We start from the raw sequence: 25,473 nt of genomic DNA, 5'->3' as shown, positions 1-25,473 counted from the left end.
CAGGTTGGCATGATGATTAGATACTCGCACACACACAAGACAGGTTGAGGGGCGATCATAATGACCAGTGTAAACACAAAGATAGCACTAGAGTGGTTTCAGTTCATTTTCACTGAGGCCCTCTTTGCATTAGCGGTCAACAGACCAATCCATTGCAAACACTGCTGTGACAGACATGGCTCTTGAGATAATAGAGACACTTTTAAGCACGTGCACACACACACACACACACACACACACACACACACACACACACCGTTTCAGTATGCTTGTTCCTCATTTTTGCGAGGAAAGTACAGCTGTTTACTGCACATGAAAATGGAAATACAGTATATGATAAGAAGACTGAGATTGTGGTGTTCAACAGTAAAATCCCTCGTGCCCAACTCTGTGCTGCCCTGGGTTCCTTTGCTAGCTTTTCTTGTGACTATGTCAGTAACTTGGGTGTACTGCTGGATAGCTCGCTCAAACTCGATAAGCAAGTGTCTGCTGTAGTGAGATCTAGCTTCCACCAACTGCGCCTTATCTCTAAGGCTAGGCATTATGTTCCGCATGAGGACCTGGAGAAGCTTATTCACGCTTTTGTGACCTCCAGGTTGGATTGTTATAACTCTTTGTACTACGGTCTTCCCTCTTCTCTTCTTCTTAGACTGCAAACAGTCCAAAATGCAGCAGCCCGCCTCTTGACCGGCACCAGGAAATTTTGCCATATTACTCCTGTCCTAGCTAGCTTGCATTGGCTGCCCACAAAGTACCGTATTCCATTTAAAATATTACTCTTTACTTTCAAAACTATTAATAAATTAGTGCCAAGTTATCTTAGTGAACTTCTCAAATCACATACTCCTGCTAGAACACTCAGATCTGCCACTCAACTACTTCTGACCCAACCCAGATCTCGGCTGAAGTCCCGGGGTGACCGTGCGTTTGCTCTAGCTGCCCCGGTACTGTGGAATACCCTTCCTCTCGACCTCCGCGCATCTGATTCCATTGCACTGTTCAAATCACGATTAAAAACCCACTTATTCAATCTTGCCTTTCCCTCTAGTTAATATTTCTTTTATGATTTTATATCATGCACTTTTATGCTCATTTAAATTCTGTTGCTTTCCTATGTATCAGTGACAGTTATCTGCTTGCATACTTAGTACTTGCTTTGGTCCTATTTCTATTATCCTCCTCCTATTCTCTATCTTACTTGTTAAGCACCTTGGCATACCCTTGGTTTTTAAGTGTGCTTTATAAATAAAGTTTATTATTATTATTATTATATGAGGCAAAAACAGAGTTTGTACAATTACTGAATTTGAAAGTCAATATTTGTTCTGACCACCTTTATTCTTCAATACTTCAATACACTCTGAACTCTAAGTTACTAATTGATGGTAAATGATGATCATGCTTTCCTGTGAAAATGCCCTAAAATATTTCTCCTTCCCTGAGACATCTTGCTTGTTCCCCATTAAGCTCTTCATATTCAATTCCTGCAGTGAAGACTGTTGAGGTGGATAATCCCACTGCACGGGTCATTGCGCCTGACTCACAGGTATGTATCTGCTGAACCTCGGAACATCCTGAATCAAGTTCCTGAAACACGGTTTCCAGTCCAAAGGCATCAGAGAGACAAGCAATCATGCAAGCAGCCTCAGTGAACAGTGGGAATGTTTTATTGGGAAAGAAACACACATCAATATAATCTTAATCTATCCATGCTTTGTGGTGTTATTAATGGGGGGGGTCTAATAACTCAAACAAATATGTAACATGGCATTAAATAGTAATGAAGCACACGCTCCCTCCGTGTCTGTGTGGCGTTGGATCAGTAGTATGTTTCTTTCTCCACCCAACCTAGAAAGCAAAGGAGACACAATTAGGGAGGGTTTTTTTTTTGTTTTTTTAATCTTTCTCACAGTTTAGGGCTCAAATTTGTCTCATTGTCTTTTACAGAGAAAAAAAAGATGGAATACAACACGACAGCCACATCTAAAACGGCTTTGGCCTCAAACCTCGTGCTCAGAAAGATTTCACCCCTCATGCTGGCTGACAGTGATTCGAAGAAATAAGACTTGACTGGGCTTGGGCCGTGTGCGAGAGACTGCATGCTAAATTTAGGGGAAATGCGGCCATTAGGAGATGCACCCTGAAGGGACGGGAGAGGCTGTGTCATTTTTGTTTCATGGTTGCTTATGAGGTTACACCATCAGTGAGGCCATGAATAATCACCCTGGGATGAAATGACTAAAAGAATCACATAAAATGACCCTGTAGCTCAAAAGCTAGATGTTTGGGTTTTATATCATTAGCTGGACATAAAATCCAGTAAAAATGAATGGCGAGAGTGGTCCTAATACCAAAATTCCCCAATTTTGACACCAATTTGGTATTTGGTGTCAAACATAAGGCGCCAGGACTGCAAAAGACTCCAATCTGGCCCGCTGGACATCTTTGGACAATGTGAAGGAGGGCATAAATCTTGGATTTTTAACTGTATTTTCATAAATCTTTCAGTTTTACCTACTGATAAAGACCACCCCATGCATACTAATCATCCTACAGTGATATATTAAATAATAAAATCATGTCATAGATGACCATCTATTATAGAAATGCCTCTGTTTTGGTTATTATTTCACTTAATTTTCTTATATTATAGAAAAATATAGAGATGGATTAAACTTAAACTTACAACGACAGAAAGGGCCCAGTTAAGATCAAAGTGGGCTGTATGTGGCCCTCGATGTAAAATGAGCTTGACATCCCTGCTCTAAATGCTTGAATTATACCATTTAGCATGTTGGGTTTCACTTTTGGGAGAAACTGTGAGTTAAAAAATAGTTTTAAAAAAGTTAAAAAATTATCTAAGGGCAGTTCACTTTGGGCTATTTATGGAGTGGAAAAAGTATTTATTTGCTAGCGCTTTCAAAAAAAAAAGAAAGAAAAGGGGGCCAAAGTTGCTAGAAACCATGTCAGCTCAACTTGTGTTTTTTCCTGTCTGAATGTAACACATTATTCACCATGGATGGGCAGTGGGATGTTCACTGATCTGTGCCGTGGGGCTCAGATGTAGCGCACACGCACTCTCACACAGCTGCTTCAGAGCCAGCCCTTCGTACAGGTTCTGTTCAGCTTTGTGGGTGGAATGATGCATTAACTACACCACGGTTGGGGGTTCAAATCCCACCGGGCTCTGCCATCTGCCTCAGCTCACTGGTCAGTGTAGGGACGCAGTTGTGGCAGCAATACTGGGCACGAGTATCCACGAAAAATAGACTCGCAAGAGGCATACGCCACTTTTGCTGAGCGCGCGTGTGCGCACACACACACACACACACACACCTGTGTCTCATTTTCACACAGTACAGTGGGCACCTTCACAAAGCTGCGGCTGCCTTTGCTCTGTGATGTCAGCCTCATTGATTCATTGAGGCTGACATCAGCCACTGGAGGGAGTTTGTTTGTTTTTGTGGGTTTTTTTAGAAGTTTCAACACCTTTTAAAGCCATCAATATTTCACTACTTTGCAGTCGTGTTTTCAATCCCGTGTGTTTGTCAAAAAATAGCTAAAAAGAAGGTCTCCCATTCAGATGGTTTTTTTTTTAATGCGGTTTAATTACGTTAAAGGGACACATTTTTCCTCTGCCTTCAGCGCTTTTCATGCATTGAGATTACTGCAATGTGTGGGGCGAACTTTTGAGAAAATCACCTCCCAAATATGCAAAAATATGATCCTCTTCTTTCCAAATGTGCAGAGAGCACATATTTTAAGCAACGCAGCACATTTTTCTGCATCTGACTTCAAGTCAAGTAAAAAATCCCTCTGTGCCCCACTACATTCAGATTACAATACTGAGAATACAGGCAAAAATGTGTCCTAGGGGCCTCAGATAGTTATATATGTCAAGAGTTAGTGAAGCTCTTACCTCCTGGGTTGCGTCTGAGGATATATCTTCTGGCTTCATCATAAACAAAGATGAGGAGGGAGTAGGGGAAGGCACAGAACCACCACAATGGCCTAAAGGTAAGGATGGACAGACAGGTTGAATTATTAATGGGAATGTGACAAAAAACCCCAACACAAGCACACTCTTCTCTTTTGAACAGAAAAGCTTTTGGGGTGAGCATTAGGCTGTGGAGAACCGGCTATTAAATGAATTCAGAAGCCGTTGAAACAAAATGATGCAGAGAAATCTGACAGCTGGGTTGAGGACATATCCTGTTCATCTCTTTGATAGTGCTCTCTGGCAACGCTAACGAGGCTGCTAAAAGCCCACTAATGCAAAGCCCTGAAAACAAATCCACAAAACTTCTAGAGGGGGTTTGTGTGATTCTATAAGTGTCTTAGAACTAGAGCAGGGGCCTACACCCCTGTCTTTACCCAATAAAATACCCCAGAAGGGCATAGTGTCAGACACATATGCTCAGCACCTTTAATCTGCATAAGATATTTACAGAGGTAAAGAGAGAAATAACTTAGAAAGAACAAAACAGAAGCTAGAGTCTGGGACACAAAACAGGTGAATGAAGAAGGTGAGAAAGGAGAGACAGATCCATGGGAAACCGATGAATAAAGGTGACAAAGGAAAGTAGCGTGTGAACTCTTGAGCTAATGAGCCTCAGTGCTTTCTATTTTTCTCTTTTGGGCAAAGAAACTCATTAGTATAGCATCTCTTGTGCTTCGCTCTGCCTCTGAAGTGGAAATTACCAGTGACACTAGATAATAGCCATCTTATTTTCAACGAGATGATAAAGCTAAAGCATCACCAAACTGAAAACATGAAGCTCTCAAAGGGCTGTCTGCACTGAGTGATGTACGAGAAACCTCCGGAAGGATCCAGCAACCAGGGATGTCTGCAAATTTGCCAAAAGAAGGCTTTTCACACTTTAACAAAAGTTGCCTTGTGCTCAGCGAGGTCCTCAAATAAACTGAACAGACACGCAAAGTGGGATATCAACAAAAGCCAACAGTGAAAAAGGAAAATGAAACGTTCTGCATGATTATTGGAGCCTACGAAATTATCTTGGAAGCTAATTTTAAAGTCATGAGTCACAGGATGGTTCTGTTTGTGTACTTGACTCACTTCATAGGGTACATTCTGAGGGCAACGTCCATGCCTGGGCAGTATGAAAGGAAGGCAGCCAGAGCCGTCTCCTCAAAGAGCCCAAAGATGAGGATGCGGTTCCTGTGGGGGTGAAAAAAAGGTATGGGTCAATACAACAAAAGCTCCTACTCTTAAAATTACCTGACATATTGATGTTCTTGTCATAGGAAAGCATGCAACACACTACCAAACTGTCATTGTGGCTTGAAGCCATCTCATCAGTATTGTCTTTGATTTTATTTACAATTACTCAAATATAAAGACCCAGTTGTCATTTGAAGATCTCAAGCATCTCTATGTGTACATACGTCATTCCTTGCTGCACAATGGAGTTCCTCCTGGTCTTACAGATGATCAGATCGGCCCACTGCACGATCACAATACTGGCGAAGAAGGCTGTGTGGCAGCTGTACTCTACAATCTTTCTGCGCTCATATGTCTGGAACAGAATAAAATAAAAAGGAAAAGATTAGAATGTTTTCCTTTTCCTAGACTGAAACGCCAATTAAATTTAAGCATAAGTGTGACTGACCCACTGCTGCCCATAGCTGTCTTCCAGGTCATTTACATATTTATCATCCCACAGCACTCTGAGTCCTATCAGGTCCATGGGGAGGAAACCATTTTCAGCCAGGATGACAAAATATGTGAAGAAGCCAGCTGTGGCCTGCATCATACCTAACAGGAGAAAAACAACAGGAAACCTCAGGAAATGCAAATCAGAAGCAGAGTTACAGTTTCTCTAGCTTTCATTAACAACTTTCATACTTGTCTCTGGTAATCAAGATGGAGATAAGACAACCAAATATAACATGTAAGTGGCATTCCCTGCAAAGCTAAGCCTCTGGAGAGACATAAAAGTAAGTAAATCAAGTAACATTTTATTTGTATAGCACCTTCCAAGATAAAAACACAAAGTGCTTCACAGAGAACTGAAAACATAGAAACAAAAATCAACCAAAAGCAAGTTTAAAAAGATGAGTTTTTAACAGTATAAAACTATATGTTTGAAATTGTGAAGATATCCTTTAATTTGATTTTCTTCTTTTTGAGGATTTTTAAAAACACGACTTTAAATGGATTTAGTCTCTAAAAATGTGCTGAATTAAAGCTGGAAGTCTGTGCTACAATCTCATCTTGATCAGTTGATTTAAAATCCAATGTGATTTTGGCGCCGCACAGAGACATTTCAAGCTTTAATAAGTGTAGTTAATTAATGGAAATATTGACTTTGTCACTGTAATAAGCATCATATAGATTGCTTCATAAGGTGAAAAAAGGAGAGATATGGGGGACAAAAAAAACTGACTTTGGAAACCCATTGTGTTGTATTTGATGCAGACTTTACCATGAAGTCAGGTATAAAAACATCAAAACCATCTGAAACAAAGCAATGATATTCACACCAGAAATGTATTGTAAAAGCAAAGATTTCCCAAGCAAAGCGCAACTCGCCAAAACAAGGCAGCCATTTTGGATATGGGATTCAAAGTACAGTATGCAGACTGTCCACCAGGGGGCAGTAGAGAGCATACACTTCAGTTTGTGTTTTGTTTTGTTTTGAGTTGGTAGGAGGAGCATGTGTCTGAGCGACACAAACTCCCTGAGCGGTCCTTTGGACCACTGTGAGCAACAGCAGACATGTCCACTGTGGTCACGCCAGCATCGAATCCATCCAAGTTACATGGTTTATTAAAATAATCAAATTATAGACAAGCATGGGGTAGTCACGCTTTCCCTTAGCTCCCGCAACTTTTAGTTATTTGAGCGAGCCCACCTAACTTATCTTTTGAGGCAAATATCTTGGTGATTTGGTGAAGCCGTTGGAACATTTGATGCCCTGTCATGTCGCCTAAACCTGCAAAGTCGAATGGTAAAACAACCGAATGCGTGGTTGCTAGCGTTCCTGCGAATGTTAGCAAAGCCGACATAACAGCACTGCTAGCGGAGCACCATTCAGCTTTACTGGCGAAACTAAAAGTCAGCTTTTGATGACTTGAGTAAAAAGCTGGATGGACTACAGAAGGCATCGGACAACCATGGTGAGTGCCTAGAATCTTTGGGGGAAAGCGCTGAACCGCTCGACCAGCGCCTTGCTAAAGTGGAGGATACCTGTGAGACACTACGGGTCGCTAATGAAAAGCTGAAGGCTAAGCTATCGGACATTGAGTCGAGAAACAGACGCTGCAATGCCCGCCTTATCGGCCTGGAGGAAGGGATTGAGGGTCCACAACCCTCTAAGTTTTTCTCACAGTTGTTGCAAGACGTTTTTGGGAGAGACATTTTCCCCTCTCCCCCCGAACTGGATTGTGCACACCGTATTTCGGCCCCCAAACCGACCCCTGGAGGCAGACCGCGGCCCGTCATTGTCTGTTTTCACCGCTACCAAAACAAGGAGCTGCTAATACGACAGGCTAGGAGGAACGACCTGAAGTATATGGATAAACCATTCCGAGTCTATGAAGACTACAGCCCTGAGGTGGTGAGCCAGCGGAGAGAATACAGGTCAGTGATGTCAAGCTTGTACAAGATGGGCCTGAAACCATCACTGCTATACCCGGCACGACTACGCATTGTTAAAACAGATGGTGTACGCCTCACATTTGGCTCTGTGGCTGAGGCCGAAAGGTTTGTGCAAGACTCCATGGAAGACTGAACTGTTTTGAGGCGCGTGGAACACGGGACTACTTCGGACGACTGTTACGGCATTGTCATGCATCCTTTGTTGATTTTCAGACATTTGACTTCATTTCTTTTTCTTTATTATTTTTTGGCGTGACAGTGCAATTATTTTACACATACTTTGAATGGTGGACTTCACCGGTGTACACCTGGTGAGTCTTATTCCAACCTTTCCACTATGCGGGATTAAGGAGCTTTAGGTAGGATAGTTATGGAAGTTTTTCAGTTAGATTGGATAGGTGTGCTGTTTGTTCTGACATCTAGCATCACCTGGGGGTTCAGGGGGTTTCTGGGAGGGTTCCAAGTGTTTTATGTTTCTTGTCTGAGCAAGAATGAGCTAAAATTTTTGATATATTTTCAATGGTTACCCCTATTGACTTAGTGACCTGGAATGTTAAAGGCCTGAACCATCCTATTAAAAGAAAGAAGGTTCTCACTCACTTGAAAAATATGGGTACTGATATAGCCTTTATCCAAGAAACCCATCTTAAAACTCTATAGAATATTTATTGTTAAAGAACCGCAGTGATACCTATGAGCACGGAGATTAGGCGGGAGAGATTCTAGCAAGACAGTTGAAATGTGCAAGAGCCAGGCAAACTATTAATGGGGTCGCAACCCGAGATGGTGGAACTGTTACAGATCAACAGGATTATAAGTTGTATAGCTCCGATAATACCAATGATTCTAACCTTCTCTCTGACTTTTTTAGAGACCTAAAGATTCCAACATTGTCCCCAGACGAGGTTTCCACCCTAGATGCACCTCTGCAGCAGCAGGAGATCATAACGGCAATAAAATCATTACAGTTTTGCCGATCACCAGGCCCTGATGGTTTACCGAACGAATTTTATGCCGTCTTTGCTGGAAAACTAGCCCCTGTGTTAGCTACAGAGGTGGGACCAAGTCATTGTTTTGCAAGTCTCAAGTAAGTCTCAAGTCTTTATCCTCAAGTCTCAAGTCAAGTCTCAAGTAATGTCAGGCAAGTCAGAGTCGAGTCTCAAGTCACTGGTGTAAAAGTCAGAGTCAAGTCACAAGTCTGAAACTTTGAATTTCAAGTCCTTTCGAGTCTTTAAAAAAAAACAACGAAAAAAAGCATGTTGCAGTTATATGCTAAATGTAAATATTAGACCATGTAATTTTAAAATCTGTGTTTTTCTCAACACATGACAAAATAGTGAACTTAGAAAATATACACAAATTGTGAAATTGCACCTCTTTAAAATGCACCTCAATTAAACCTAGCTCCAAGAATAATTTTCACCGACAGTTCTGAGATAAGCTGCATGTTATTCTTGGATGCGGTTGTAGGACCAGCTTTAAAATCGCATGACAAAAATATCATACACATTAAAAAAAACTGTATCACCAACGTAGCCTGGACAACATTTGCTAGTTAGATGAAGTCAGCTATCTCATTGTAGCATATTTATATGCATATTTATAATCATACGGTTCTTGGAGTGAGTGCATACACTCATGAAGTTTAGTAACTTCAGGTCACTGCAACAAGCCCAGGTACAGTTTACCGACGGATGGGTACAGGACCTTGAAATGCACCGTGTAGAACGAAAGACCATCGTACGTATCATAAGTTTACCAGTCTCACAAATTGTCGTCATAAATACACATTCCTTAACCGTTTATTAATAGGACCTTTGAGCTCAAGGGTAATTAATTAGTAGTGGAAATAATTTCTGGTACCCATCACAGAAATGTAGCAGTGACAATAATACTGTATGCTGTAATCATACTGGGCAATTAGTGATACAAAAACCCTGTTTTATCCTGTGAATAAAAGTATATGTTTTTGTCAATGTACCATAATAACAGAAGCGAAACGCAATATTGTGTCAGGACAATTCACTATTTATGCACAATAAATAAAGGAGCATAGCGCGACAATTTCTGTTCAGCGCCAGACTTGCTTGTAACCTATATCACTAATTATGTTATGAAAATGACGTATTAACTACTAAAAAACACTGACCTTCGTGTAAATGCTTGGAGCAGACTAACCTGTGAGCTGGAGGGTTCTGGGACGTTATATTTGATCTTTGAATGGCTGCAATCCAGGCCGTCTTTGTTACTTCGGAAACATGGCTAGAACAATTTCTCTTCAACGACGTAATCCGATAACAACCGATCTCTTTACCCGTCGGCTTCCCGTGGCTGTCATGCGACCGGCTATTGCAGTTAATAATACAACGGCTTCTTGACATTTTTGTGTTTCTTTTTATCGCTGTATAACTGATTTTAATTGAAAGTCTGCGTGCGCTAGTACCGCTTGCCACGAGTTCCCAGAATCCTTTGCGGTTCTACCCGTGAATGACGTCACATTTTCAATCTCTATATAATATGCATGTTAAATTTTATATTTGGGGTAAATATAATATCAAGTCTTTTCAAGTAAACCGGTTCAAGTCCAATTCAAGTCCCAAGTCATTGGTGTAAAAGTCCAAGTCAAGTCACAAGTCTTAGAACATTTTTTCAAGTCAAGTCTAAAGTCATAAAATTAATGACTCGAGTCTGACTCGAGTCCAAGTCATGTGACTCGAGTCCACACCTCTGGTTAGCTACATTATATACTGACTCTCTTGCCAAAGGTGTTTTGCCTGATAGCCTAAATCAAGCTTGTATAACATTACTTCCCAAAAAAGATAAAAACCCTTTGGAATGTGGATCCTACAGGCCGATTTCACTCCTGAATTCAGACTATAAAATACTAGCAAAGATTTTGGCCAACCGATTGGAAAAAGTTTTACCCAACATAATCTCTTCAGCTCAGACTGGTTTTATTAAAAACAGTCACTCCTTTTTTAGTATTCGTCGACTACTTAATATAATGTACACCCCCAGTCAAGCTGCTTCTAAATGCCTCCATGGATGCGGAGAAGGCTTTCGATAGAGTAGAATGGGAATATCTATTCGAGGCCTTGCAAAGATTTGGGTTTGGAAGTTCCTTTTTATCCTGGGTGAAATTACTCTATGCCTGTCCTTCAGCTATGGTACTCACTAATAACCGTTATTCTAAACCGTTCCGCTTACATCGTGGAACCTGTCAGGGCTGCCCCCTTAGCCCCCTCCTTTTCGTATTAGCTATTGAGCCATTGGCAATAGCTATAAGAAGTAATCATGCTATTCAAGGCATTTCGCGATACGGAACTGAGCTATCAGCACTACAGCACGATTGCAGCGGACCCGTATGGGTAGAAATGGAGAAGCTCTCTTCTGGTTCTTTTTTGCTATTGTCTATCGTAGGTGCATCTATCCCGTTACCCAAAAGCCTGACAATTGAGAATCCTGTAGTTAATAATACTATCCAAATTTGCTTTCAGTTTAGAAAACATTTTAATCTTCTGAAGATGTGCTTAGGCAGCCCAGTAGCTTCCAACTATGTTTTTTCCCCTTCAATGTCTGATGCCACATTTCAGGGCTGGCAGAGGTGAGGGCTGAGATCTTTAAAAGAACTATTAATTGACGGCACGTTTGCCTCATTTGAACAGCTGACTAATAAATACAACTTACCCCCCTCTCATTTTTTTAGGTATCTACAAATACGACACTTTCTTTCAGGCTCTATCCCAGGGTTCCCAAATAAACACCCTAATGATGTAATGGATGACATTATGTGTTTCAACCCGGTTAAGAAAAAGGCCATATCATCAATACTTGTTCTGATTTTGCGCCTGGGTTCTTCCTCTATGTCTGCAATTAAGCGATCCTGGGAAGAGGATCTTAAAATCTGTGTTGCTGAAGCAGACTGGGGCAATGTTTTAAGTAATATTCACTCGTCCTCCATGTGTGCAAGACATTGCCTTCTGCAGTTTAAAATAGTGCATAGGGTACATCTCAGCAAATCAAAATTGGCAAAGATGTATCCTCAGATTGACCCAACGTGCGAAAGATGTAAATTGGCAGAGGCCACCTTGATCCATATGTTTTGGTCCTGTCCCAAAATACAAAAGTTCTGGACGGATGTCTGTGAGGCATATTTGGAATGAGAGTGTCACTCAATCCACTTTTATTTTTATTTGGGGTCAATTCCGATGGTCTGGCACTACCGGCAGGGGGTCAAAGACTTATTGCCTTCTCTACACTATTGGCAAGATGTCTAATACTTTTGAAGTGGAAGGACGCAGCCCTGCCCATGGTTTCGTATTGGGTTAAGGATGTATTATTTCATCTTAAATTAGAGAAAATTAGGTTCGTTTTGAGAGGATCAGTAAAGAAATTTAATAAAGTCTGGAAACCCTTTTTGATATTTTTTGACCAACCATCAACACAGGTTCAGGAGTGACCTTTATTTATTTATTTTTAATTATATTTGTTTGCTTATTTTTTCTTCCTTCTTATTCTGTATACCTTGGCTGGTGTTATTTCGCACTGATTGAAAGTTTTTCCTTTTAAACTTTTGATTACTTGAGGGGTGTTGTTTGTCAGGGTGGGTTTTTATTTTAATTTTTCTCCCCTCTTTTACTTTTATTTGATGCTTTATGTTTTTGTATTTCATTGTGAAAAATAATAAATATATTAAACACCAATATAATAAAATTACAGCATTTACATTTATGTTAGACTACTTTTAATTAACTGCTTTAGCCCACTTACAATGAAAATTTAAAAAAAAAAACTTGTTCATGACCTGTGTAGTATGTTAACACTATTGGAAGTAAAAATAACTTGAACTCAAAGTTTGAAAACACAACTTTCTTTCTTTCTTTTCTTTTTTTTTATTTTTTATAAAGCTCTGACTTGTATTATGAGTATGAGTCTGTGGTCTGGGAAATACAGTACTGTATATAATGACCAATGCTGGGCAATTAATTATGTAGTTACTTCTTCAAAAAAGTAACTGAGTTTTGCAAACGTTTTTTGCAGCTGTTTACCTAAAAATGCAGCCAAGGTGTTTTTTTTAAAATAAACGTTTCAAACTATATACAGAACAATCAGGTGTTCTGCATCAAATTTGATGCCACACAAATTATTTGTGCCACTCCAAAAAAAAAATTTCTGTCCACTATGAGATAATGGAGAACAACAGCCTGATACCTGCAGGCCTGACAGCAGGAGATGTATCACTCCTGTAACACCTGTAACATTCAGATGCCTCATTGTTCTGACACACACAACAAAACTATTGAAAACTATCGCAAATCTCTCACATCTCAAAACACCACTGTCAGTCCTAAAACTTCCCCCTTCCTAAGCAACTAAATGCCATGTTGCCATATCATTTTTTGATTGGTCGACATGGTACTTTTTTCCACCAATAGGAAAAGGTGGGGGTTTTTTTGATTTTGTTTTTGCTCACAGGCGGAGAGTGCTTTCGAGCGTGTTCCGTATAAAACGCTGGTTTTACTGTTTCTTCCCGCAGTAAATATAAATAACAATGGTATTCAGGAAGGCAACCAAACATTGCATATATTTTTATCATAACTCTGGTTTTACGTGGCCCACAACAACACAATTTAAAAACTGGTATAAAGTCCACACTTTTTCCGTCAATTGCTCCGTCTGTCCTGCTCACATCTCCAATGGTCGTACACGTTGTGATTAACGTGGCTTCACTCCACATCAGCCACGCCGCTTTGCTAGCTAAAACACCGGTGTCGGCACATAAGGACGCTGTCATAGCCTGTCAGCGACGCTGATTAGCTGCGTATATACGAATGTGAATCGCATTATTGGCTGGACTATGGGATAAGGTGGCATCGTTCTAATCCCATACGGGAACAGCCAGTCACTTACTGACTAACACTGCAAAACAGAATTGTTAAAGTATTAATTTTAATTTCAATTCAGGTAGATTTTTTTTCTGTGCACAACGCAGATTTTCTGTGCACAGACCGTGCCAGCACGCGCGCAGCTTAGAGGGAACATTGGTCACAAGTCATGTATCGATTATAAAAACTGAGATTTATATATAAATAATGTCTTACCAATTTGTCCGTAGGCTATACTGATGAGCCTTTCATTCACTAGCTTGTCTGTTTTGGGGTTTCTGGGCTGTCTCTTCATGATGTCGCTCTCAGCTTTCTCATAAGCCAGGGAGATGGCAGGGACCTGCAAAACCACAAGTGAATAAATATACACATGAACTTTCCACCCAAATTTGAGTTCAGTTGAATCTCTCTATAGAACAGGATGAAGAGCCAAACAGCTCACCATGTCAGTTCCCAGATCAATACAGAGGATGGTGACAGTTCCCAGGGGCAGAGGGATGTTGGCGATGATGAAGAGGAGGAAGGGTGAGATCTCGGGGATGTTACTGGTCAGAGTGTAGGCGATGGACTTCTTCAAGTTGTCAAAGATCAGACGGCCTGAACAAAGTAATTTAGTAGATTCAGTGATGTTTCGTATTTTGTATTTCCAGATTTCTGCAGGTGTAGGTCTTGATATAGATCTTACCTTCTTCCACTCCAGTGACAATGGAGGCAAAGTTATCATCCAGCAGGATCATGTCAGCAGCCTGCTTGGAGACATCAGATCCAGCAATGCCCATGGCAACACCGATGTCAGCTTTCTTCAGAGCTGGAGAGTCGTTCACACCATCACCTGTCACGGCCACAATGGCTCCCTGGACAAGGAAGAACATGTTTTTACAAGTTCCAAACAAAACATTTGTCAAACTGTGTCTGTGAGAATCCCCCCCGATGCTCACCTGTCTCTGGCATCCTTCCACAATGATCAGTTTCTGTTGAGGGGAGGTCCTGGCAAATACAATTTCAGTGTGGTGCTTCAGCAAATCATCAAGCTCCTCTGAGGTCATGTCTTTAAGCTCACCACCATGGACAACACAGGCCTTAGCATCCCTGAAGAAATTACAACAACATTAGTACAACAGTAGGGTATCATCAGGAGATTAGAAAGAAAAAAAAAAACAAAAAAATAAAGTCAATTTGACCAAAACAAAGACAACATCACCCTTAGGAAGAACTAGGACTCCCAATTATAGACAATGAGTTCTAGCTCCTCAGCCACACCTACCCTACAGCAACTGCTTTGTTCTAAGGGGGTTGTGGCTGAGGAGGTAGAGCACGTTGTCTACTAATTGGGAGTCCTCCATTTGCATCCAAGTATCTTTGGGCCAGTTACTGAACCCCGAGTTGCCATAAATCCAGAGTAAATGTAAGGTTAAAAGTTAAAATGGAAAGGTTAAAATGGAGTAGAGGTAATGTTAAAAACACTTTTGGCATAGAAAAGGGTGCTTGTGTGACTGTGTGTTGAAGAGGTAATGAAGCTTGTAGTAAGAAAGTGCTTTAAGTGCTAAGGTAGAGTACAAAAGCACTATTTAAGAACCAGCCCATTCACCAGCTAATGGCCACAGAACGATTTTTACCAGCTGCTCCTTACGCTTGAGAAATACTAGCACAGTGAATCTTTGAAAGAGAACTAACCTAGGGTTGACCTCTGAAACTGGAACATTCAGGCGGGCAGCAATGTCTTCAACAGTCTCATTGCCTTCGGAGATGATACCCACACCTTTAGCAATAGCCTTGGCTGTAATTGGATGGTCACCTGTGACCATGATGACCTGAGAGAGAAGAGATGAGAAAAAATTGGAGTACTTTGTACAAACAAAAAAAAACAAATATCTGGTCATCCAAAAAGTTATCATACCTTGATTCCAGCACTCCTGCATTTACCAACAGCATCAGGCACAGCAGCACGAGGAGGGTCAATCATGGCCATGAGTCCGACGAAGCACAGGTTCTCAGTGGGGAAGTTCACTTCATCAGTATCAAAAGCAAATCCCTCTGGGAACTGGTCATCAGGCAGGTGACAGTGGCAGAAACCTGAATAAGACACAAAGAAAATGCTAGTCAGGACTTTGCAGAACTTTGCCTTGTTTCCACTACCTAATAAAGGATGTAGCTATAGAAGGAATGCTCTGTACCCAAAACTCTCTCTCCAAGACCTCCCAACTCAACATAGGCATTCTGGAAAGCATCTTTCATCTCATCATCCAGAGCCTGCTCTTTGCCCTGAAGCACAATGGAGGAACAGCGGTCCAAAATCCTCTCTGGAGCTCCTTTCATCACCAACAGATGCTTGGTTTCCCCAGGAGTGGTGTTTTTATGGATGGAGAGCTTTGGGACAACAGAAAGGCTGGATTTAAATTCAGGTTTTATCTATACTATCAGTGGTTTATGTAATGAAAAAAAAACTGGTTTACTCTAGACAGCTTTGATAAGAACTTTAGCCAAAAACAGCTTATGATTAATCCAACCACTAGGGGGCACAAATCAGCATTTACTACTAAATATGTTGTACACCGAGACTATACATAACAGACCAAGATAATCAAAGATTTAATTAAAAAGGGCATTCCAGAATGGCCTAAAACCTGCATGCCTTCTAATGTCCAGAAGGTCTGTTTGGATAAAGCAGTTTGTATTGATGACTGTATGATATTAAACCTGAGTAAATACTTTACTGATTAGTTTATTGTCTAACTCTTTTAAATTTGCAGATGCTCAACTGGCAAACCACAGCGTAATTTAAACTAAAATATATGATAAAGCAGGGTAGGGTTTAGGGGATTGCCAGGCTGTGATTGTCAAGTTGCCTTTGTATTTGGTTGTTGTGCTGTTTGTTTCACAGTCAGAGCCACAAGCCTTCTTGTTCAGGTTAAAAAAGAAATAAGATGGAAACAGCCTAATGCTCAAATCAATGCTTTAAAACAACACTTGAGTGGCTAAACAATCTGTGGATCAGTTTTCTTTTATTTTTGAGCTTTTATCACACTATCTGAATGGTTTACCTGGTATTTGTTTGTGGAATTGAAAGGGATCTCAGCAATTTTGGGGTATTTTTCTCTCATTTCACTGACAGATCCACAGCACAACTCAATACACTTCAGCAAGGCAGCTTCTGAGGCATCACCAGCGACATCTCTCTGTGGATTTTAGAAAAAAACTGTCATTAAAATTGGATCAACAATCACATCCCATGCCTTCTCTATTACAATATGTTGCAAATGTAGACTGATAAATACAGAACTATATATATAGATAATTTGTTGTTGAATTACATAAAATATACAGCACCTGGGTCTTAATGAATACCACTCCCTAAACTGGGTAGATGATTTTGAGGACTAGGATTCAGTTTTAATTTAATTCCACAGTACAATATCACTTGTATCAAATGTTGATTTACTCTTACACTCTTATATAAGCTTATATAAACTCTAATATAATTCGCCGACTATGCATTGCCTACATTTGATTCCGTCCATAATGAGCATTAGTAGCACACTTGCCAGGATTCATTACATATATTAACTTATGGTTTTTTTCTGGCCAGCCATCGCTAAAGAACCAGCTGTATATTTAAAACAGCCTTTAATTATCTTGAGTGCTTTTCTAAAGACTTCTAGCGCTGATTGGCTGCATTTGTATTTGCTTGTATCCCAAAAGTTCCAAGCCAAGTCATAACACTGCAGCACTTCACACATAGCCACTGCATCCCATGTTCACTGGGTATACTATCAAATTCCTTAAAATATTTAAAGGAATTAGGTCAATACACCACGAGGTAATAAGCTCTGTGCTTGTTTACAACCAGAGCTGTGAGGATTTGCTCCACTGAAACAAAGGTTCTTACAGTGGGGAATTATTTGGAGTCTTTCGTGATGGTCACGATGGATGAACTAGAGTACAACAGGTAGTGCTTAGGAAGCTGAGTAGTTTTACAGATGAAGATTTCTCACCTTCAGAATGGGAACATTGCTCTGGTCAGCCAGGAAAACGGCACGGTTGCAGAGTCCAGCGATTCTGGACAGATTAGCCCAGGTGGCAGAGCTCCTGTCAAAAGAGGTACCACTCTGGTTCTCAGTGGTGTCAGCCTCATGGATCTGGTTGTCAAACCACATGTGGGCCACAGTCATTCTGTTCTGGGTCAGGGTGCCGGTCTTGTCAGAACAGATGGTGGAGGTGGACCCCAGAGTCTCGACAGCTTCCAAGTTCTTCACCAGGCAGTTCTTCTTGGCCATACGCTTAGCAGTCAGAGTCAGACACACCTACAGACAATTTAGGTTTTAAGAACCACAGTCTTTTTGTATCAATAAATATAAGGTATTTAAAAGGAATGCCATTAGACACCAAAACTCACAGTGACAGTAGCCAAAAGACCTTCTGGCACGTTGGCGACAATGATACCAATAAGGAAGATGACAGCCTCCAGCCAGTTATATCCAAGGATGAGAGAGAGGATGAAGAAAGAAACACCCAAGAACACGGCCACTCCAGTGATGATGTGGATAAAATGCTCGATCTCAATGGCAATGGGAGTTTTTCCGCCCTCTAGGCTGGAAGCCAGGGTGGCGATGCGGCCCATGACGGTATTATCACCAGTGTTGATGACGATTCCTCTGGCTGTGCCTGAAAAGAGAAGTCAGACTGAGTCCATGAAAGCTTGGTGATGATTCATGATCTCTATATACATTTCTATGTCAACCACTAATTCTCCATGCTGTACCTTCAATACAGTTGGTGGAGAAGAAAGAAATATTCCTGGTTTCCAGTGGGTTTTCATTGGAGAAGTCTGGAGAACGAGTCTGGGGCTCTGATTCACCAGTCAGGGAGGAGTTGTCCACCTGAGGAATGAAAGCACAGAAGCAGGAATCAGTGACAAAAGACATCACGCTGATCAAGCCAGAAAAAGGATATATTGAGAAGCTGAGATGGAGGTGGGTTGCCAAACAGCTTGCAGGTGAGCAACAAATGTATGTTGGGTAAAGAAACTCAAACACAGTCTAGATAAGATTCCTCGTTAGGAAACATAGAAAGGTTTCTGATAAGCAATCATCTGATGCTGAGATCATGATGTGAGCTTGCCTTTAATGCTTTCGTGGACTAACATTCCGCCCAGTTACTCAAAAACCATAACACATGAATCAGAAACATTATCACAGGGCAGCTTGAGTGTAAAGAAGTAAATTGAACAGTCTAAAAATATATATTAGCTATCAAACCCACGCTCTACAAAAGTATTTGTTGGGATTAACACAAGTAGTTGATACAGACCTTGCAGCCATGAGCAGAGATAATTCTCAGATCAGCAGGGATCCTGTCTCCTCCTTTCACCTCCACTAAATCTCCAAGCACCACCTCCTCAGCATTGATGTTCTTCTTCTCTCCATCACGGATAACCAGGGCTTGCTATAAAACCAAAGACTTAAGTTAAACATTATAAAACAATAACTACATTATAAAACATGTCAAAAAGACATGATGAATATTTCTTGTTTTTAATTCCCAGATGATTCAGATGAATGATGGTAAAATGTATCATCATTGTTGTAATACCGATGACGAAACACTACTCCTTAGAGTTGTGCAACTAGTACTGTTGCTTGTTGCCAAAGACTTTAGTTAAACATTATAAAACAATAACTACATTATAAAACATGTCAAAAAGACATGATGAATATTTCTTGTTTTTAATTCCCAGATGATTCAGATGAGTGATGGTAAAATGTATCATCATTGTTGTAATACCGATGACGAAACACTACTCCTTAGAGTTGTGCAACTAGTACTGTTGGGTGTTACCACTGGGAGGCTACAAAGCAATTTAAGACAAAAACAGTGTGTATAAATGGGCTGTTACATTAGCTTTTCTTTTTGTGTCTCACCTGTGGGACCAAGTTCTTGAAGGACTCCATGATCTTGGAGCTCTTGGCCTCTTGGTAGTAGGAGAAGCAACCGGTGATGATGACGACAGCAGAAAGCACAATACCTAGGTACAACTACATGAAGAGAGAAGAGAGACATAACCTTTATAACTATTAATTCTTTAATTAATATGTCACAATCTATATAAAGAAACTATCATTACGTTATCATTTGTAGGTTCATCTTCTGAGGCAGCCTGGATACCATAAGCCAAGAAGCAGAGGATGGCACCAATCCACAGCAGCATGGAGAAACCACCAAACAGCTGGAAACAAGAGGAAATAACAATCAGGCTTTGCTGGTTGTACTGGTTTACAGTGACACAGACTTAATTTGCATTTCTACTATTTGAATATTCAAAAACAGGTTTATGGTTTGCAAGGGGAGGATGTTTGACTCTTACCTGTTTGCAGAACTTGACCCATTCAGGTGTCGTGGGGGGAGGTGTGAGGGCGTTGGGGCCATCTCGGGCCAGGATCTCTTTTGCTCTGGAGGAGGAAAGACCCTAAAAAGAAAAACAAAGATAAGAAGAAGCTGTGCAAACTATAATATAAAAAAATATTCATCTGTTCTCTAAATCTGTCTAAATCTTCATTTACTGGGTGAGAACCATAATAAAGGACAAGAACAAGAACGGTTTTATTTGGTAAACAGGTTCACTCTATTCCACAAAGACATGGTGGATTAAGGTCTGGTTGACGCAAAACAAAAGAAAACCCGAACGCGTGAAGAAAATTATCTCCCTAATCTTAAAATGAGAGCTTCCTCTGTTTTATGTGTGACTTGCAGTAAATGAAAACTCAACATACCAGTAGTAATAAAACCAAGACAGAGAAATATACCAGATGATCAAGTTGTATTTCTATTACTTCATGTGTGACTGAAAGTCTCTTTAAACAAATACCAAGATTAACAAGGAGCTTTTTTTCTCTCCTTGTTGGCAGGATCAATAAGTCTGGTGTTCTGGTGTGAATGAAGCCTTTGTTTTAGGGCAAACTCAGACAGATCAGATTTCAGGAGATAACCAGCGTCACTCAGGCATTTGGCCGTGGTGGAATTGTATTGGCTAGTGCAATTGGATTCTGTGTGTATGTAACCTTAGCTTGATGAGGAAAACATGAAGAACAACTATTGTGTAGGAGCTAGCTTTGCTTTCTTTGTACAGTGTGGCGTGCACTGATACCTTAAAGGGCTACTCTCTTTCCTCTTCCTAGAAATTTCTCGTGTCTTCTCTTGTTTGTGGGAACATGTAGCATCATTGTAACAATGCAACAGCATGACTACTTTCTAACAAAGTAGTCTTTGACCTGCTTGCAAATCATACTTATAGCCAAGACCATTACAGTACTTTTAAATAACAGGGACACGTTTTATTTCTATCCAGTGTTTTGAAAAGTCCCTTTTCACCTGCTTTTCATTGGGAGGAAGGAAGGAATGAGGCCAACACCTGTAAAACTAGGCTAAAAACCAAGAAATGAATTTCTTTGCTGCATGACTATCTGTGCCTCCACTTCTTTGCTCTTGGATAAACACTACACTGCTGGATAAGTACAAGAAAAAAGTGAAACTTTGTCCACGTCTTTAGTCCGCTGTTTGACCTCAGCTTGGATTGTGAAATCTTCCCTTACCTCTGTCTTTATCAGCTGAAAGACTCACAAAAACAAAGACACACATACACACATCTGGAATGCTCACCCTGGTTAGGTCAGTTCCATATTTTCTGTGAAGTTCATCCAAGGTTAACTTGTGATCATCCTATGGAGAGAGAAGGAAAGAGACTGAGAGACATTGCATAAGTGAGACATGAAGGCTGCCGTGAGCTCAGTGACGTTCGGATTGGCTCAAGCAATCAGTTTGCTGCGAGCAAACACTCCGTAAATCGATGTCACCCAACTGATAGACTGATGTTTGCTCTCAAAAGTTTGTGCTCATTTGTTTGACATTTCAGCAAAGCTCCCCAAGAACTCTATCTGACTCAGAGGCTAACTCACGTCATTATCAGTGACATCAAAGTGAATTTGGTGCAAGATTTTCATAATGATTTCTTGTAGTGTTTAACCATGAGTGTTTGTAAGCCACCAAACGTTTTAATCAAGCAATAATTCAGTTAATTCCAAATGCGATAGTGGCAGAAACTAAAGTAGCTCTGCAAATGAACCACCAGAGACGCATGTGTTCATCGATGCCTACATTGAGATTATCTCATGTCATTCGGATGAGCTGCAGTGATATCTAACTCCCACCTTTCATTGATTGGAAACTGAGAGACAACACAGTCATGCGATCAAGAGTGCACTAAAGCAATTTCCATTTCCAGACAAAAACGAACAAAAACAAAAATTATTATTTACATAAATAAAGCAAGGATGTTGTTTTATAGCCACAAATTTATATGTTAATGGTTTTAAAGATAGCGGCAGATAATCTTCTGGGACTGCTGTGTCACATATCATGAGGTGACGTTGCCTAGCAACCACCTATCAATGGGCTAAGATGACCCATTTCTTTTTTTTTCTTTTTTTTGGCGTTTATGCACCTACAGCAAACCAGCTCCAGCATCGCTATCACTTTAATTTTAAAACAATGCCATCTGATTTGTATCCACAAAACCTGGATGGTGTATTACGTGGGTTGTGACGTCATCACGTTGCCTAGCAACCGCCTACCAACAGACTAAAAATCATAGCACGTGTACTGTGGCATGGGCATGTGCTGGTGATACGAAAGTACAGGATCACTTTGATTGTTTAAAGTGTAAAAGCTCCAGTCGTTTACTGCCTGCACTGTGAAAAGCGTGTCAGAGTTGTAGTTGCAGGTAAATGATTGTCACTCAGCTTTCTGCTTTAATAGATTGCAGTTTCTTTTTTGGTTAACCTTTATTTAACAGAAGGAGTGCACATCAAGTTTCACTTACTGTGTGCTGGGTTGATCTGACTAGTTAAGTTTTTAATTAAAAAAGTTAATTAAACCACTTCTCTTTCTTCACTGTGCTTGATGACATTTCTCTGCACGCTTTCCTGTCACATGGGGGAAAAAATGGGGGTAACCGCATGGTTCAATCAGCATGGCCACTTTTTTGCATTACAATAAGCATGCAAAGTGTTCCATACCAAATGTGCCACAGATACTGTGCTTATATTACATGCTACAGGCTAGCTTTCATATTCTGGCTTATAAAGACCTACACCTTGGCCATCCACAAACTGCTGAAGAAACAAACTCTATAACTCAGTAAGATCTATATTTAGGACTTTCTGTTAGACTTTGTCACAATTTATCAAATCACTAGCTGCGTTGTGTTATTGTGGGCCTGTTCCCTTTGTCTTTAGCTGGACTTTGATGCCTCGGTTAATTGTATGATGATGCAATAATCATTAACAGATTGCCAAATCCATGGGTTTCATAGAGAGTCACCTACAGTTTTACTACTGAGCTGATACATTAATCCAATACGTTATTAATATTTAACTAAAGTTCAAATCTGGGGATTATCAATCCAAGCTGCCCTTTGACAGTAAATCTTATTTTGAAATGCACATTCAATGGTGGCCTGACACATGAAAGACAATGCCTGCTTTTAATTGCAGGCCATGGGAGGTCATGGCACTTTGGTGATAGGGTTGCCATGGCATTGAGATGTCCTTCAGTGACAGCAGGACTTTGAGATGTAGTTAAGATGTACACGGGACAGTAATCATTCATGTGTGTGGAAGATGGAGCTTTTATTACCTAATAACCCTCAGTATTCTGTGACCTGCAGGATGACATTGGGAAGAAGGGACTGTCGCTTGTGTCAAGACAAAATCACTGTAGAAGTGCCAAAGACCGCTAATAGCATGTTCTGTCAAAAATGTTGTTTTTAACAAGTTACTTTGGAGCCATGTTGGATATCTGATATTACCTAACAATATCTATCTACATGTTTTCTTTGTGACCTTGTGAAAGTCATTGACCAGCAACATTTAAAAAACACCATTCTGCCAAATAATTGATGGTTCCTCATGACAGAAGTGACATTTCAACACAGATCGCTCGCTAATACTTGACTGGTGTTTGGAGATGTTGGTAAACTTGCCTATGTGTCAACTGACCTTGTCAAGGACAAGGACAAGGCTAAAATATTTTCTAGAGTATACATCTTAAATATACGTGAATATGTACATATATAGAAATAAACGAGTAACCAGTGACTTTACGTGTTAGTTTTAAAAACGCACTAGTTTTACCTGCTTCTTCTGTTTTTGACTGATAACCAACAAATCTATGTTAATCCGAATGGAAGGAAAATTTGCCTGGAATTGAAATGCATAATATTAAGAGTCTGAGATAAATGCCGCGCTGAGTTGTCTCCAGTGGAGACGTGAGAAGAGAGGTGAATGCCTCCATGTGTCGGATAAAAACCTAAACACTTGAAACTTTTAATAAAAGCATCCCTGGCTTCTAAAATACCAAAACGACCGTTTTAACTGGTCATCGGTGCTCTGCAGTTGACTTTGTCGTGAACTCACACCAAGTTCCTTGCTGACCTTGGGAAATGACCTAAGCAAGCTGCAGACTGTGACTGAGAAAAAGCTGACACCAGTGGAAAACATCTCAGTGTTCTGCTTTTTTTCCCCCTCCCTCTCTCTCATCTGTCTACGCCAGGATGTTTAAAAACCTGTCTAAACTTTTAAGTGTGAAACTTCACAACTCCACCAGTCTCTACGTCATCAGAGTCCAGTGGGAAGAGTTGAAATTTTGAAGCCTAACAATAAAATAAATGCTGAGTGTTTGTGGAAGTTTATGCATTTGAAACATCCTGGCACTCCCACCCAGCACTGACGTGTTTGGTTGAGATCAGTCTTTATAGACATGGCTTGCAATTTAATTATAGCTGTGAGCTACACTATGCAAGCAGTCCCAATAATGTGTGACTGTACATGCAGCAGTGTAAGCACAGAGCTACGTCTCATGTGACCAGCCATGAGGCCAAAGCAGAGGTTTGTATCGCTGGCAGTGACTGAGTGTTAACATGAACTGAGTGAATTTTATAAAATGACTTGACTTTAACTAGTTTAGATGTCATTTGTAGGCTTTAGTGTCACCATTTTATGCTTAAATCACATCAATCGAGGCCTCAAGTGGCAACTAATTACAGACTGGCTTTGCTCAAGCACTCTGTACTCACAAGGTCGACTTCTTTTTTCAGATCGTCCATATCCTTCTTGGCCTTGGCCTTCTTGTCTTTCTTGCCCCCATCTTCCGAGGTTGCCGCCAGTTTGTACTCATCTTTCCCTCTCTGCAGTGAAGGAAAGGGAAACAAAGTTAGCCTCTGACAAAAAAACAGAAAAAGCCTGAGGGAAGAAAGCCCTGGAGCTTCCGATTTTAAGAAGCGGGAAGCTATGTCAACTGTCCTGTTCAAACATATTGTGAAACTCCTGTAAATTATTATTAACACAAGTGAGATCTTTGAGTTCTGGAGTTCATAAACTTCCTAAAGCTGTAAAGAAAGACGTAGTCTAAGTCAATGCAGGAGAATCTGGCACTCACATGCAAAGCTAAGCAACCTTAAGCAAACTTGTGACAGAGTTCCAACACTTACCCCAAGCCCCATGACTGCAGCACGAGTCAGAGAGTGGTCAGTCCAATTGCTTTTTAAAACTGAAACTTCCCACTCCGCCTCTGCCTCTCTCTCTCACGCTCACTCTCTTCCTCTTTTCAGTCGTCTTCCACTCTCCCCAGAGCAGAGAAGGTAGAGGCGGTTGCAGAAATACACCTTTATACCTGGAGGAATAAGAGGAGGGGCTTGCTGGGTGGGGGAAGGGAGCTAAAACTGGACAGGTAGCTTAGTTGGGGGAAGTTTACTTGCATTGGGAGGAGGCGTGCCTGAGAAAGGGTGGGCTAAATCTTACTCAACTTCTCATTTTTGTTCCCACTGTAGCCGGTCTTCTCCTTCCCTCTCCCTTCCAACTGTCCTAAAACCGTTTTTTGGCTTCTGTTTTTGATTAATTTCATCTGCAGTGTTATTCG

At 40.7% G+C, this 25,473-nt stretch overlaps 1 protein-coding gene across 1 annotated transcript; it reads right to left on the bottom strand.

The window, feature by feature from the left end:
* Nucleotides 1-1,644: 1,644 nt before the first annotated feature.
* On the bottom strand, nt 1,645-25,226 carry LOC113016127 (sodium/potassium-transporting ATPase subunit alpha-1). Its single transcript, XM_026158700.1, has 23 exons — nt 25,046-25,226; nt 24,632-24,742; nt 21,160-21,219; nt 19,868-19,969; nt 19,628-19,729; nt 19,425-19,538; nt 18,814-18,948; nt 18,266-18,383; nt 17,900-18,168; nt 17,499-17,807; nt 16,548-16,682; nt 15,681-15,873; nt 15,404-15,579; nt 15,181-15,317; nt 14,445-14,595; nt 14,192-14,360; nt 13,949-14,103; nt 13,723-13,846; nt 5,631-5,776; nt 5,407-5,537; nt 5,078-5,179; nt 3,920-4,011; nt 1,645-1,848 (listed from the first exon to the last, which is right to left on the bottom strand). The coding sequence occupies exons 1-23, from the start codon at nt 25,055-25,057 to the stop codon at nt 1,820-1,822; spliced, it is 3,072 nt and encodes a 1,023-aa protein (XP_026014485.1). The 5' UTR covers nt 25,058-25,226; the 3' UTR covers nt 1,645-1,819.
* Between the last annotated feature and the right edge of the window lie 247 nt (nt 25,227-25,473).

Source organism: Astatotilapia calliptera, chromosome 23 (assembly GCF_900246225.1).
Source record: "Astatotilapia calliptera chromosome 23, fAstCal1.2, whole genome shotgun sequence".
NCBI lineage: Eukaryota > Metazoa > Chordata > Actinopteri > Cichliformes > Cichlidae > Astatotilapia > Astatotilapia calliptera.
This window is presented reverse-complemented; position numbering and strand designations above follow the sequence as displayed.

What these genes read in the sequence shown, in the direction of transcription:
- LOC113016127 (XM_026158700.1), bottom strand. An exon ending in ATGAACCTACAAATGATAAC is followed by an intron (nt 19,539 to 19,627) that starts GTAATGATAGTT and finishes CTCTTCATGTAG; the next exon opens with TTGTACCTAGGTATTGTGCT. An exon ending in ATTGTGCAGCAAGGAATGAC is followed by an intron (nt 5,180 to 5,406) that starts GTATGTACACAT and finishes TCACCCCCACAG; the next exon opens with GAACCGCATCCTCATCTTTG.